The following is a 16,795-nucleotide window of genomic DNA, read 5'->3' as shown; positions in this document are numbered from 1 at the left end:
CAAAACTGCCTCCTCCACATGTGCTTGGTGAGATAAGGAGTATCCCTTCGTGTTAATATATATATATATATATATATATATATATATATGTAATGCTAATTAATTTAGATAATGGATCATGATTAAAGGTGAATATTTTGCGATGTGGGAATGCTATATAAAGTAAGGAATGGGGAAAAGAGCTCGTGCACAAAAAGTATGAGGCCATATGCATGAAACTCTTTTGTATGATTTTTTAACTAACATTTCAGGAATCTGATACGCCGAAAAAATATTTCTATTTTATTCTAAATACTAAATCAACTTTTAGTAATGCCATAGTAGAGACATCCCCTGTGTTCGACATCATTTAATTTTATTGAGTTCAACAAGTAGAATTCTCCGTTAATCTTATCAAAAGAAAAGGTCAATATATATATAGATTATTTCGCCGAATTTCTTGAACTTGATCAAGTAAAATCTAATCACAAAAATTAACCCAATTTATTGAGAACTTTTAGCAAGGATACACTTCTTGTTGAACTAAAAAAAAAAAAACTTGGATTGGCTCCAAATTCAGATACCGATTGACCTAAACACCGTTTACAATCCACTACGCATGCACAATAAAAAATTGAGGCGGCTAAAAAAAGGATTAAATTTATCTATTGTCCACATTTATGGGAAACAATTCATTACTGGGTTGGCCTCTGATCCAAGATCTAAAAAAAACCAACAAATTTAATTCCTTGGGCTTGGGACATGGCCATTTATTGTTTGACTTTACTTCGAGCCATTTATGAGAGAGAGAGAAGAGAGAGAGCGAGTAGGTAAATCATACAATACACAAGTAAGAACAATAAAAACCTTTTTTAACATGGCCAATATATAGATCAATGTTCATGACTCAACATGCTTAACATAATACCAACCATAACTGAACATGCCGAGCACAGTTGGTTAAAAACTTAATAATTGATATTCGATGTTCCAAATTCAAAACCTAAATACTTTATATTTTTAACTGAGTTGATTTCTAACAAAAATGATCGAAGTGGGGCCTTGCTACATTTCTAACTAAAAATTAAGAAACCAATCATATCCCTCCCTTTTAAATATTTACTAGAAGTAGTGTCCTCAAATAAGTGTTTAATAGAATCAGATAAGATTCATCGAATTTGGTAAGATTCAATTAGCTTAGTGAATAGCAATTAGACTTTATAAATCTAATCATTAATATTAAAATTAAACATAAAAAATTTGAACCTTAATTCGGCTTGGTGTGATAGGCTTAAATTTGATTAAAAAAAAACTAATCCGTACATAAGGTGCAAGTTATTTATTTCTATCAGGTTAAACTCATAAGGTTTTTTTTTTTGTCTTTTTTTCCGGAAAAATGAAAAGTGTAGATATATAGAAACCACATTATGGGGAATATATAAAATAGCCCTTTCAAGTTTTTTTCTTAAGAGACAGAGTCAACATATGTAATTTTTTATGTACGAACTTCAATTGAATGAGGGAACCTAATCAGCTCTCCACAGCCACACAAAAAAAAATAAATAAAAAAAGAAAAAAATCTAGAATGCAACAGTTATATTGGCGACAGAACGTAACAAACCAATCAAATGTCTCTTTTTAGAAGTATATGTCCCATCATGATTGTAAAAAAATATTTTTATTGTACTTTTATTTGAAAAGAAAAAAATATGATTGATTTGTTATTAATAACATAATGCAAGTGTGATAATATAGAATTCCTAAAAAAATTGAGTTGCATTTAACATTTCCCGTCTCTTGATCTCCGTCGAAAAAGAAAAAAAGAAAAACCTTACTATATACCACGTGTGCGGTTAACATGTCAATCAGGTGTCCTTGTACAAAAACTTAATGACAATAAAATTCATAATGCAAGATTGCGTGATTTATAATCTATCATGTCATTGCTCGAAAATTAAAGTTGTATAAATGTCTGATCACGCTGTCTCACATTGGAGACTATTCCAAACCTAAACCATTTATCGCTCAACGGTCTTGATAAGTTTCCTAATTTGACTCTTATCGTTGAAGAACTTGCTCGATGCAACAAGGTCTATACACGAGGATCTCAAAGACCCGAGCATAGACACCATAAATATTAAAGAGACCATAAATTAAAGATAAAAAGTAAAATATGATCTGCAACATTTTAATTTTTTTAAAAAATAAATAATAATTTTTAGAACTCTTTTACTATGTGTTGAGCAACATATGTATATTTTAATATCTAGGTTTGAGTTTTGGGAATACCAGTATATGGACCGCAATACAGAATTTTTCCTCTATATTGTTACTGTTTGGTTGGATATAATAAGCAATACAATATAATTATAAATGCATATAGTTAAAAATATAGTAATTATAATTATATATATTTTATTTGGTTGAATGTAGTAGAAACACTGCAAATATAAATAATTTATTTGGTTACATATAATTAAAAGTGCAATTTAATTTTATCATTTTATGTGGTATGATTATTTACAATGTAGAGAAAAAAATATATTCATTTATTTAAAAAGTTATTAGGAAAGTAAGCTAACATTTTGTTTCAAGTTATTCTTTTCAACTAGAACAGCCGCCAATTTAGGCGTAGTTACAGTTTCTATAGTTGAGTCTCCTCATACATTTCTAAGAAGTTGAATTCAACATATAAAATCAAACACCGAATTTAGATTTGTATAAAAAGAACACAAAACATTAAGAAGTCTCTATTTAAACATTCACTATAAAGAGTTCTCTCCACTTGTGTTGGACATAAGGCGAAAATTCCTACGTATCTTACAACTCTAGATCATATGGTGGTTCATAATAAAGAATATTATTATATTTAATAAGATGCTTTTAGGAGAATGGATGCTTATTAGACTTGCATAAAATCCATTAGAATAGTAGTGATATATATATATATATATATATATAGAACTAGGCTGGAATACTATTAATAGCACCAATGATTTAGTGCTATTAAGTTTTCTGCCCTTAGATTAAAAGATGTGCGGTTAGGATAATGTGGGCCCACTAGGGTTGAGTGGGTGGTTGGTTAAATAGTATAATCGAACGGATGAAAATGATAAAAGAGGTAAATCTAACGGTAGAAAACTTGATAGCACCAAATACTTCATGCTATCGATAGTATCCCAACCGGACTCATATATATATATATATATATATATATATATATATGTAGAGAGAGAGAGTTTGACTGGACTACTATCGGTAGTAAACTGCTCGATTTACTACCGATTTGTTTTTTATGATAAAGCTTCCAAATCGACGATCGGCACCGTTGAACATGATCTAAACCATTTAAATTATCTAGAAATCAAATTTCATGATTTTTTGACATCACTAACTGAACGATCAAAGGGTCACAAAATCTATAATTTTAATGGCCGATATGGTGCGTTTGCTCGTTTAACGGTATAGAAGAGTTCAAATCAACTAAATTTTTGTTAAAAATTCTTTAAATTATTTAAAATAAGATCTAGACTCTAGATCTCAAATATAAAAATTGTATTATCACTTTTTGAAGGATATTCATTTCCAGTCATTTATTTTTCTGTTTACTTGATGGACAAGAGAACAATATCGAAAATGTGTGAAATTGGATTTTCAAATAGTTTAAATAGTTTAGATCATGTTTAACGGTGCCGATCATCAATTTGGAAGCTCCATCATCAAAAACAAATCAGTAGTAAACCGAGCTGTTTACTACCGACAGTATTCTAGCAAAACTCTCTCTCTCTCTCTCTCTCTCTCTCTCTCTCTCTCTCTCTATATATATATATTGCACTTTATTATAATACATAGACGCTGTTTAAACTACTATTGCTTTTCAATATCATAATATTAACTATATACATATGAACATAACTAGTGTGTTCATCATTCCAAAAAATTCTACTTTAACAAGAAATAACTTGCTCCATCAAAATTTTGTGGAGTTTTTGAACAAAATTAACAAGAGATGTTTCCTTTTATCGTTGAGACATATTCTCAAACCCTATATAGGTCTCAGAGTAAGTAGTCCCCTCTATATATATATTTATATATAATATAGGGTATAAGATACTACGAGAATTCAGTTAGAAAACACTCTTATTTTTTAAAATAAATTAGAACTTTTCTGGCGAAAATCCTAACTGGATTATTAAATATTTCTCTAAACTATTTATGACATAACCCTTCTGAAAAGTATAATTGACATTTTCAAACTACAGCTCTCTACTTAATTAGGGTGGTCCTTTTCTTCCGTGCGAAAGAAATTTCATCTATGAGATATCATTTTCCCATGCATGCGAAAAATATATATAGTGTCATAACTCTAAACTTAAGCTCTGTTTGAATATCAAAATAAGTCACTCAGTGATATTTTATTAATTTGATATGAACATCTTTTATTACAATTGAAAGTTAGGAGTGTGGTCAAACATATATATATATGTATATCTCAAATTATATTCGGCCTTCAAATTATTTTTTTAAATAAGATAAATTATTTTGTATATAAAATATTCTATCCTATTAAGTTACAAATGCCTATACATATATAAAGCAAAAAAAATCAAATTTTTACCTCTAATTACACAAAAAATTATTTTCATACCGAATAACTTATTCGGGCATCCAAATAAAGCCTAAAAAGAATAGTAGAGCAAGATGCGTACTATAGAAAGTTGTGGCACCTACATTTTGTTGTACACTATGTTTATTTATTTTAAAATTTTTACGTAGGGATCTCTCCAATATATATATATATATGCTATCATGAACTAAAGAGAAAAAATAAAATAAAATAAAATAAAGTGAGGGCAAAGGGAATGTTATCTAGTATGACGCGAGATTAAATTGGATCTAGAGTTGATGATGCCCCACTTCGTTCTTAATCCCTCCACTCAAAAGATTTGGGAATAAAGGAAATTGCACAATATCGATCGACCTTCATTTTGAGCAACAAATTCAACAAGCCTTCGCATCAATAAGCTCTTTTATCTATCAATGTTGTTGGCCACTTACTTTTTTTTCGGGACTTAATCTTTTGGAAGATCTTGTAGTGTCTTTTGTATTTTTATTTACTTATTTGTTTTGTGTTGCGGCATTGATTGGTAAAAGATCCTTCCTTTTTGTGGGCCTCACTTTCGTACTCGGCGGATATCACCTATGAGACACTAGATGCTACAAAAATTGTCCTAAAATTGTCGTGCCCATGTCGAGCCAAACGCAATTGTCGTACCAATAATTCTTCGACAGCATGTTGCATGTTCGATTAGAAAGTCACAAATATTCAGATTCATTTGCACTTGTCCTGGATAAATTTGGAATATTGTTTCGAATTCACATCTTCGAGGATCGTTTTGGAGTCGCAAGAGCTTGGTGCATCTTATTCCTCTAGGTAATTTTTGCCTAGGGCCTCGATCATGGTGAAGCCTAGGCAATCACTCTTCAAAATTTCTTTTTTAAAAAGACTCTTCTTTAAATTCAAGATTAATTGCTACATTTTGCAAGTGGGTGCATGCATGGGTTAGGACTTAGCGTATACGAAAAGATTCTATAGGAGTCTAGCTTGAGAGAATTTGTCACATCACAATTCACAAAGGCAACATGCATGTACATATCCCACCCCTTAAAAAGGAGAAAGCTTTCTCCATGATACTTTTGGTGTTGACTTGAATCAATTGAGTTTCGAATTGAGTTGAAAAGTTTTAAAATTTTTTGAGAAATAACGTAAAATGAAAACAATTGAAAAAAATTTCATTAGTTGAGAGAATTTGCCTTCACAGTAGCTAAAATTAATTTGAAATGTGGCGCATCAATTTGTAATTTATAGAATTTGTTATTTACCATCTAATCTTTTCGTTCTTTTAATTTTCGACATTAGACCGCTTTTCTGCTTTAAAATTCGAGTGTGCGTGAATCATAAAAAACTACAGTCAACTTTGCTGAAGCAAATAATGCATCATAATTGTTGACTATAAAAGATCCATCAAATTAATTAAACTAAACAAACTTAAAAGTTAGTGATGAAACCCAATTTTGTATTCTAAATTCTAGGTCAAATTACGACTAGATAAACCCAAAACAGCTTTAGAAAACCGCTTTTCCAAAAAACCCGGTATTTACGAAAACCGCTTGCTGCTACAGCTGCTTCTGAGCTGCACAAACATAAATATATACACATAACACATCACTGGGGCCCACCAAATCTAGTTTAAAAAAAAAAAAAAAAAAAGGGGAAAGTGAAAAGCACTTCGATGTGACTGTCATGTCCCAAATCCAACGCATCTACAGGTGCCACGTCATCTGATGGGCCCACAACTGCTTTTTGTTTTGGTGTTGCGCGCCACAGCTCCATATACACCGATTAATAAATGAACGCATATAAATAGCTGAGCTATCTCAGTCGCCACTCGCCAACCGTTGATCGTATTTTAATGCATTGATTAATACAAACTATATACGTTTGGTTTTAGTACGTCACTGTACGAACTATATATATATCTTTGAAAACTATAGTATAATTTAAATAATAATATATAACAATAATAGTAGCACTAGTAATAATTAAAATTTTCCTCTTAACCTCTTACCGAGCCTACTAATGAGATTTTTTTTTTATTAATGTTTAAAACTTACGCTTTATATGTATAATAAATATAAAAGACATTAAAAATTAGCAATTGAGGTACTCTACAGAATCGTGGGAGAGTACAATTTTGTGGCTTAGAACTAAATTTTTCACATGTGAAAAATATTCTATGTAACACTCTTAGCATGTAGGATGTCGATCAAACGTACACATGCATCCATTTGCGTGCGTACAAAATTGAGAGTAATATTTTCTACCATTTCATTCACTTGAGATACAATTTTAGGTGATTTTATGTCGCCATGTGATTTGGTTGCTAATTCGTCCCATACGTTGTTGATGTTGCATATTATGTAAATAAATAAAATATATATGGTCTTTTTGGACTAACAACTTGTCACATTAATAATATTTTTTATGTTAATTTCTATATATGTTGGTGCATGTAACTATTAGATGAAATCTGGAGTGCACCAAACCCCATGTGTTTCATACTCTTTGGTAATCGGACAATGAGGAGTCTCAAATTAAGTTGTGTCATCCATATCACGTTTGGTGACGAAACCTACATGCCCATGTTGATTTGGTAACATATACTACAACACAATTAAGTTATAGGGACATATGTTTGGGACACTTTTGAGTAAGTATTTCATTTATGTTAAAATTTAAAAAAATATTTGCTAATGCCTAAATATAAAGCCCAATCCAACCAAAAATAAAAGATTACTCTACTCAACCCATCACACCCAGTCCATTTGGCCCGATTACAAACAGAAAAGAAAAAAAAAAAAAGAAAAATCAATTGCCATCTTTTCTTCTCTCTTCACTCAATCTACTGAAATTCTAGACGAAGAGCCTTTTCTGTCGTCCTCCTCGGCCACCGCAGCCAACGAGATAGAGTTTCGGCGGTTGTTAAATGCTTAAATAAGTGTTGGTAAATTAGCAGCACTCTTTTAGGTTATAGCGACATTCTTTAACTGTCACTATATACCTAGCGACCCCACATATAGCAACACTTTTTAAAAGTGTCGGTAATTTTAGCTAGCAGCACTTTTTTGACATGTACCTATATTTAAAAGTGTCGCTATAGACCGTTTTTGTTGTAGTGATATATATTTCGACCTCACTAATTAAAAGATTGATTAATTAATGAATATTTGCACTGACTATTTATAATATAAGTGATAAAAAATTTGATGATTGGTATCTAAGATCTCAAGTTCGAAGCCTAACGAACTGTTATATTTTTTTAGCTAAATTTATTTTTAAAAAATAAAATAGATAGCATACTATATATGTTTTCTCAAATAAATAAATAAATATCTTATGAAATGATATATGCCTACAAAAATGGCGGAGACAATAGTGCCACATAGCTAGCAAGGATCCTTGCTAATAACATGTGCTAACAATCAAATTGTATGCAATAATTAATTTATACAATAAAGCCAACATATCAGCAGCTATAAAAAAGCCGAATAAGAAATGTCTTTATCATACACAATTAAATGCTGCTTAATTTGTCTCATGATAGAACCCCTAAGATCCTAGCTACTAATGACATGTGCTAACAATCAAATGATATGCAATAATTAATTTATACAATATAGCCAACATATCAGCAGCTATAAAAGGCCGAATAAGAAATGTTTTATCATACACAAATAAATGCTGCTTAATTTGTCTCATGATAGACTCCCTCCCCCCCCTCCTCCCAAAAGCTGCACACCGTCGCATAAATTTTATCTTTGCCGACATGAGTTGATCGCTGCGTTAGGATTAAGACACATCCGTTCCTAAGTCCAAAATGATATCGAATGCAACCACCAACTGTGAAGATCAGAACTTAATTACTACTGGCATCCACTCTGGTCTAAAAAATTCAAATTCAAATTATGCTTCGTGCAGAAACCAGTATTGAAAAAGAAAAATAGAATAAAAATGTATTAAAATGGATTTTCCTACAGCAATAGATTTTATAGAATCGAAATCTAATATTCCATGTTGGAGATAATGAATTGGTTATATATAGAAAATTGCACATATATATATATATATATATATATATATATATATATATACATATGGGGTCTTTTGAGGTTCCCTACAACAGTTATGGTTAGACTAAGTGACCCAAGAATCGAACCTAGTCAATTGCCATAAAAAGCAAAGTGGGTCCAAACCGTGGGCCCGGGTGTTTGTGTGTACAGTAATGCTCCTTGAGATGCCCTTTTGTCCTATGCACCTCGTTCGTTGTATTGTGTTAGCATCAATACATCATCACCCAACCAATAATGTGAGGCTAAGTTTGCACAATTTTTAATGCCTCGAATCCACCTATAGATATCCACTTCCCTATCTTGTAGCATCATCATCACCCCAAGTCATGTTATGGGCATCTGGCGCTATCTCTCCGTTCATTAATTTCCCCTCTAAAGTTTCTGGAGCGTGACACTACATTTATTTTTCTCATGTTAGGATTTGTGTGTGTGTGTGTGTGTAGTTTCCTGATAGTAAAATGTTTACATAAATTATCACACTTTTAGCTTTCAGCATACAAGAGAGATGTTCTGATCAGTTTCAAGTCTTTCCGGACTCCGAACTCCATATCTTTATTTTCTTCTATTTGATTCAAATTTGCATAACTGAGGCTTGATCGCGACTTTTGAACCGGAGCTTTTTGTAGATTGCAACTGTGTAAAGGGTGTTAGCTAACGGGGCTAAATTGAGCAGGGCACCAGAGAAGGCCTATTGGGCCCAAATTTATTCGTGTGAGGTTTTCGAACCAGAAAAGTCACTTTGGGCCTTAACAGGATAGGCCCAAAATTGCTCTCTGGTTCGCGCAGGTATCGTCTGCATCACATTAAAGGCCTATCACCTGAAAATGTAAGTCGAATAATTGAAGATTATAACTAGCTGCAGATACAATCTCATCTAACTGTACAAAGGAATGAAAAGAAAGTGTGATGCTTCTGTTCATGTTAAGCATAAATTTGAGCAGAAGGGTACAGAACATAACCCCTCTGCTGCATAGAAGATGATATGAAAAATTTAACTGTCATTAAAATCTTCAAAGATTACATAAAAATAATTTAAGCTTCCCAGGCCTAAAACTCTCTTGAAGCTTTATGCTGTCAAGTACACATGCATATGGCTATGACTTGTTCTCACAACTCAAGTTAGAGCCAAGATGCATGGCCGAGTATTTAAAATTTACAAACAACGAAAATAGAAACTCAGAGGTTGGTATATTTTTTGCACCCCCTCAACCGCAAAAAAAGAAGACGACTCGCTGAAAACATTCATAGAGAGCAGCATCTCATAGCTGCAATAGGTTTTTGCAACAATTACTTATTTGCGACTATGCCATTTTACTCATGCCATGCCATCTAGCTGTTGTGACATCACATCTCTTCGTTTTCAAATGCGAAAGTCAAATTTGTCAAGGGTTTGTCGCTGAAGATGATCAACATTCTTGTATTTGCACATGTAAATGTTAGCAAAACCTTTGATTTGGTATAGCAGCATTTACTGCTTGCTTCTGTTTTAGTCGAGAACTTTCTCTCCAGTTGAAAAGATATTCCACACCAATGCGCCTATGATATAGAGGGCAACAGCCACCTTAAATACATCATCCCATGAGCCTGTAGAATTCATATGGTGTGAAGAAAAGATAATATTAGTATAAAGATGCAAGTGTTGTGTAAACTAGTGTTAAATTAAATAAGTTTAAAATGAGATTGTGTATCGGTTTTGCTATTTCCTTGCCTTTTTGTAGGATATAGCCGGTCGCGGCAGTGCCAAAAACTCCTGCAAGCACCCCAGCAGTGTTCGATAACCCTAGTAGCACTCCCTGTTAATTTTCAAAACATATCCATTTTAGGATACAACTACATTAGAAGGATGAGCAGAAGAAAGAAGATCTCTTTCTTTGTCGAAAGGCATAAGCGAGAAACTTCCTATAAATCTACAAAACATCAAATTGTTTTTCATATGTGCTAGCACATCATTATATTGGCAATTGACTATATACAAAGTAGACAATTCAGAACAGTTAAGAGCATCAGAAGAGACCGCGTCGCATTTTTACTTGACGTGCGGCTAATAATGACTATCAGTTGTATGAACTCAAGAAGCAAGCATTAGCATGACTATTATAGCCTTTATTCATGTGACTAATATTATATCCTTTTGCCAGTAAGCGTTAGCACGACAGCACCAAAAACGAATGGAAAGAACATACTGCATAACGCGGTCCTATATCCTGGTGATTGGAATAAAGACCAGATTGTGAAAATGCATCACTGCCCTGGAAAAGAAAAAAGAAAACTTTGCCTTAAAAACCAACCAAATAATATCAAGAATGCACCGGCTATAAGTAAATAATATCAAGTCAAATAACTTGATTCAAATACAGTTCCCTAAAAGAAACTTTGCTCTTTGAAAGAAAATGGATCATTCAAGAAGAACTGAGGAAAGAGAAATGAGGACTTCATAAAACGAAACAGCAACAATGCCAGGCATTATATAAAATCTCAACAAATAGCAAATAATTTTTTTTTATAAGAAAGCTATTAAGCAAATCAAACCTGACTGCATGCCATACAAAGCACAGCCAAAGCTGGTGTACGGACATGGCTGAGCAGTGTCAAGAAGAAAGCTGGACCAAGAAAGCCAATTGATTGCATTATCTGCAATGAGGCAGCAAATTAAAATCAACCTCAGCACCAGAAATTCACACTTGCAGCTGTTTTGATCGCAGTATTCTCCTAGATAGATAAAGTAGATAATGAAATATTAAGAAATTCCAGATATCAAGGAATGATGATTGACGATCCAAAGTGAACTTTACAATCAGAAGTATGCTATTTTATGTCTGAAGAGTGAAAACGAATGGGTGGGTAAAATTTTAAGTAACTTGTATGGCAAAATCATTTCAAGCATTACACAACAGTTTGCACAAAGATGAGCTTGTACACACCTAAAAAAAATTTAGTTTGCTGGGACAAAAGGACCATTCAATAATATATAAAATGAGATCAAGCACTACCACCATTGTCTGCATAAGATAAAAATTCGATAGCATAAAAAACTTACTTTACGAACAGTTGTTATTGAAAGTCCTTTTGCAACTAATGTGTCTGCAATCCACCCTCCTATGTTCGCAAAGACAGCCATGGTTAACCATGGTAACACACAGAATAGCCCAGATTCCGTAAGATTAAACTTCAACACCTGAGTACAATCAATTGAACATTGACTTTTGCAATTATTAGTTATATACAATACTAAGAAAAAGATAATTTTATAGTTATTGACAAGCATCAAGAGTAAGGGAGACAATGTTTTCTGTTAAACACTCCCTATGAGTTTGATAAAGAAACAACACAAACATCCAGAACCATGAAATAGCAATCACCTGATTGTAATATGTGGGCATCCATGTTAAAAGGATAAAAGTGCCCCAGTTATGACAAAAGTGTGATATTATGAGGGCCCACACTGGAGCCTTCGATAGAATTAGTCTCCATGGTATAGAGGTAACAGGTTCTTTCAGCACATTTCCCCCTAAGATGAGCTGTTTTTCAACTGAACTAAGCTCTGGATCTTCTTGTGGAGAGCTGTGCGCCTAAAGAGAAATCAAATTAATAAGTGTAAAATAAATTAAAGCCCTACTTCAACTGGCCAAATAAGAACCAGAAACATTTGAGGGACTCGAAATGCATAATGGATAGAAAGTCGGCAGATTGCTAGATTATGAGTTATCAGAAGGTCAGAAGCAAATAAAAATCATGGCTTACTTTTAATTGCCACAGAGCAAACCAGATACTTCCAAGGGACCCAAATGCATAAAAAACAGAAGACCATCCAAATCTGTGGATTAGAATTGGTGACAATGCCAGTCCTGTGACAGAACCAAGGTACATCCCGCTATAGACTAATGCAAGCGATCTGCTCCTTTCTGAAACTGGAATCCATTTGGAGAGTATGTTATTCATAGCAGGCATAGCAACACCCTGCAAGGAAATAAATTGCCTCGTTGATATATTATACATAGGCATCAAAATGAAGAGCAGAAAATTTTATAATCCAAGAAAAGAGCAGCTGCGTCAACTACAAATGACATTACATTATAAAGATACTTATAAAATGATCTGACAGGTATCAAATATCAGAGAGGACAAGTCAACAAACTGAGAACAGCATTATCCCCTTCAACTTTCTGACAGGTCCTAAAATGATTGTCCTCTAGGTGTAACAATCAAAAGGTCAAGGTGAAAGAAGAAACCAACCTCACCAATCCCCATAAAAGCACGCATAATAAGTAGAAAGGGAAGGCCTATCTTGGCAGCCAGTGGGGTAAGTATTGTCGCGATTGACCACCATACAACTCCAAAGCCCAACACTACCTTGCCGCCAATCTTGTCGGCCCAAATACCTCCGACGATCTGTCGACACCAGAAACCCAACAATGTAAAAAGGGATGTCCATGGCAGTACAATACACATTAGGTATGAACTGGGCAGAGGCTCTTTGCCCCTACCTTTTCTCAAAAATTTCAGAAAATACACCTTAGGTAAGAACTACCAGGTACAAAGAATTGAAAGCATTGATGGAAGAAAAAAAAATGGTTAATTCATGTGATTAGTCTTAGAATTGAAGACAAAATATTCAGCAAAAAATTGCTCAATAAAAAAAAAATTTACTGTCCTGAAAGTTTGTAACAGACTATAAGTGATCAGAATATGATCATTCTCTATGTTTTATGTGCCCCCTCACTACAACCTTACTGGAAGCAGACATAATTCTTGAAAATCGAGGACGATCAAGTGTCTGTCAATCCCCAGTAAAAGGGTGTGCGTGCCTACGTATTTTTCATCTGTATGAGAGAAAAAAGGAAAGGAAGGAATGAAGATAGACCTGAGTAAGAAGATAGCCCCAAAAGAAAGATGATTGAATTAAGCCAACAGTTGCTGGATTCCAATTAAACTCTGCCGACATTGGAAGGATTGCAATGCTCATATTTACCTGCACCACACTTGACCAGCTTCAGAAAAAGAAAAGAAGAAACTATCAAAGACTGCGGCAATCTACATAAAAGGCTGCCAAATGGATCTTCTTTTGAAGTTACGACTACTGGTATTGTCAACAAGTGTATGGTATACAATAACAAACTTACACGATCCATATTGCAGAGCAGGAATGCAAAAAAACATAAGAGCACGATCAACCAACGTTTAGGAAACTGCTCCCACCATCTAGATACATCCCTCACATTTCCTCCAGGTAAAACTGCTTCACTTGATGCTTCTGAAGAACTAAATGACTCAGGTTGTGGTCCTGTTATTTCATACTGCTCTGATTTGAAGTCGGCACGAGTTCTAATTGCCAACCGGTATCTGCCAATATTGTTCAACTTTCCTTGTTGTATCCAACTATTATTTGTCGGATCTGAAGAAATAAAGCATTCTGTTCTTGCCCGAAGTCTTCTCTTGAAATTGATATTAGGCATCTTTCCAGTAGATCCATTCCCTAAAGAATTTGATAGAGGGTATCGTAGCTCGCCAAGTGATACAAGTCTCTTCATCATGATAGTGTTGCCTAAAGTACAAGATATACGACTTGGGAAGAAGGAACTCCTAGCAATATAGGAGTCTTCTCTTCGAGCAGACAAGATATAAATCCCACCCCACACAAATTGCTCTGCAGAAGATGGGGAATGTGCTTTTCTATCATGTGCAGTAGTCCGTTTCAAGCGATACTCTTTTCCTGCATAGATACCTTCAAGTTTATGAACTTTGCTAGAATCCAAGTGACATGTCCTCCATTACAAATCATAAAATCTCATCATTCGAGCTAATGCCTTTAAGTAACGCGAGTTGTTTAATTTTGATAACAGCTGTGCTCACATGATAAAAGATTGAAATAAGAAAGTAAAATTCTACAAATCAGTATAATACATTAACCAGGAAAGAGAGATGCAATATCATGTAACTAGCATGCTTGAACCGAACATGCACACATGTTATGAATGCCAAACTGACTAGAAATAGCCAGACCATAAGTTTGATTAGCACTTTACGCATCCAGACTAGTCACCACGAGTCCCAAACCTTCAAAAACGTCAAGTTGACATCTCCAAGCATGAGGCATCAATTGCAGAACATATGTAGGACATGGATAATAGCATTTAATCTTTAATAATTGTGAGCAAGTTGACCCACTTATTTGGTTTTTGGTGATGGCCAAGTACTTCGCTCTGAGAATGGTCACGAATCAAAACAAAATTTATAAAGTCAACTACCGTCGATTTTTGCCAAAACAAACTGCTGTTTCTGAATGCTGTTAAAAAAACTTTATTTGGATTGGGCTTTTTAGTGCCTGAAAGATGGGGACAAATTTTTAAATCTTTATAGCAAGCCCTCTCTCCCTAATGCAGCTTTTCCTACCACAATCTGACACCAACTTGCCAAAAGCTAATTGAAAAACTTAGTCAATTCTTTAAGGGGGAGCTTCTTCACAAGTTCAACCCGTTAGCTGTCACCAATTTAAAAATGATGGCTAATTACTAGCTTCGCATAAGCACGAAAAGCCTCCTCTTCTGAAAAGGTCATACAGGGTTAACATGAACCAAGCTTCAAATTTCACAACTACTGCAATAAAAAATTACCATCCTAACTAATTCGAGGCACGAAATTTATCAGTAGATGCAAGCAAAATCAAATCAATTCGACTTTCTCCCAATTAACTCAACCAATTAAAGTTACTAATTAGGCCCTCATTTACTGGACACCAGCATCCATACGTGACCCAATAATCCTACTACACATCTCAACGCATAACACCATAAAGGACACGATATTTGAACTTTCCTACGCTTCAAACCGAAACACGAAGAGACGGATGGTTTGAGACCAAACCTGAGACGAGAGGAGAAACGAAGCTTCTACTGGAGAGCACGGCCCCCATCGCCATTGGAAAGGAAACGAGCTTGGAGATCGGAGTGAAACCCTAGATGGAATACCACCTATCGGGGATTACTCGTCATAGAAGCAAAAGAGGAGAGAGGAGAGGGGAGAGGACGAGGACGTCGAGGAGGAGGGAGAGGATAATAAATGGAGGGGTTTCCTCGTGCACACATCCACTCCCACACTAATTCCGCCTCTTTTTCCAAAAGCGCGGAAAAGAAGCGCAAAAAAAAAAAAAAAAAATCTCCGATGTAACACTTCGGTGTTTCTCCATCTGGGAATAAAACTGTCCCAGCAACGGCCGAGCTGTTGCCACGTGAGTATCTGTGTGGGATCGTTATGATGGCGTTTGATGATTGGTGATCTGAGGGTGGTAATTTGTGTAACGGTTTTAAGGCCGTAACGGACAAGCGGGGCCCGCATTTGTCAATTTCGTGACCCGAACCCAACACCTCACCCGTGAACCACCTGCCATTGTTACGGTTAAGGATGGGAGCATGGGCCCGGTCCAAATCTGACCTTATGGACCAGGATGAGGACATAATATTCCGTGTTAGTGGGTCCAACCAATCGGTTTGAAGAACTGGGCCAGAGTTTAACTGGGCCGGTCATGGGCCGGTGAACCCCGAGGATATGGGCCACGGCGGTGCTATTACGCGTTTCAAGTAATCTGAGGAACCAATACTTCGATTATTACCACTATAATCATTTCATTAATCTTTATTGTCCTCATCTTGCGACCTACAATCTTTTTTAAAATATGATTAGTTGCAAATTAATTTTATAGCTAATTAAATGTGGCATTTTAAATCCATAGTCATATATAAGCTGGGTTAAAAATCTCACTACTCAAAACATAGTAACTCAATAAAATATATTAAAAAATTTTGACCGTTACTTTAAATTCAAAGTACTTTTTAAGATAAATTTCTTTTCAAAATTTAAATATTTTAAAATGGCAAGTGAATTTTTTTTCAAAATTTAAATATTTTAAATTGGCAGGGGCCGCGCGTTGCGCGTACCCCCTTCTACCACAAATTATGACGTCCACTCTCCCTCTTGGGGAGATGGTAGGCCAGCGCACCCACAAAGTGCAATGTGGGCCGCGGGCCCAGGCCATGGACCTTTCTGATCGCCCATAGACCCCGTCCAGGTAAGTATGGATATACGGTCCACTCCCCACCCATCTTATACATGCTGGCGAGTGGGAAGAGTA

General features: G+C 34.7%; 1 protein-coding gene across 2 annotated transcripts; it reads right to left on the bottom strand.

Annotated features, from left to right (window-relative positions):
- On the bottom strand, positions 9,652-15,790 carry LOC109703474 (ascorbate transporter, chloroplastic-like). Of its 2 annotated transcripts, none has more exons than XM_020224076.1 (11): positions 15,532-15,790; positions 13,791-14,392; positions 13,532-13,639; positions 12,904-13,059; positions 12,412-12,627; positions 12,030-12,239; positions 11,708-11,845; positions 11,200-11,301; positions 10,854-10,919; positions 10,379-10,463; positions 9,652-10,254 (listed from the first exon to the last, which is right to left on the bottom strand). In XM_020224076.1, exons 1-11 carry the CDS (start codon positions 15,584-15,586, stop codon positions 10,157-10,159), a joined length of 1,836 nt encoding a protein of 611 aa, XP_020079665.1. In that variant the 5' UTR covers positions 15,587-15,790; the 3' UTR covers positions 9,652-10,156. The 2 variants fall into 2 exon arrangements, with proteins under 2 accessions (XP_020079665.1, XP_020079666.1); XM_020224077.1 differs by having other exon boundaries at positions 13,791-14,380.

This window comes from Ananas comosus, linkage group 25 (assembly GCF_001540865.1).
Source record: "Ananas comosus cultivar F153 linkage group 25, ASM154086v1, whole genome shotgun sequence".
Lineage (NCBI taxonomy): Eukaryota > Viridiplantae > Streptophyta > Magnoliopsida > Poales > Bromeliaceae > Ananas > Ananas comosus.
The sequence above is the reverse complement of the archived record's forward strand: the minus strand, read 5'-3'. Positions and strand labels throughout refer to the sequence as shown.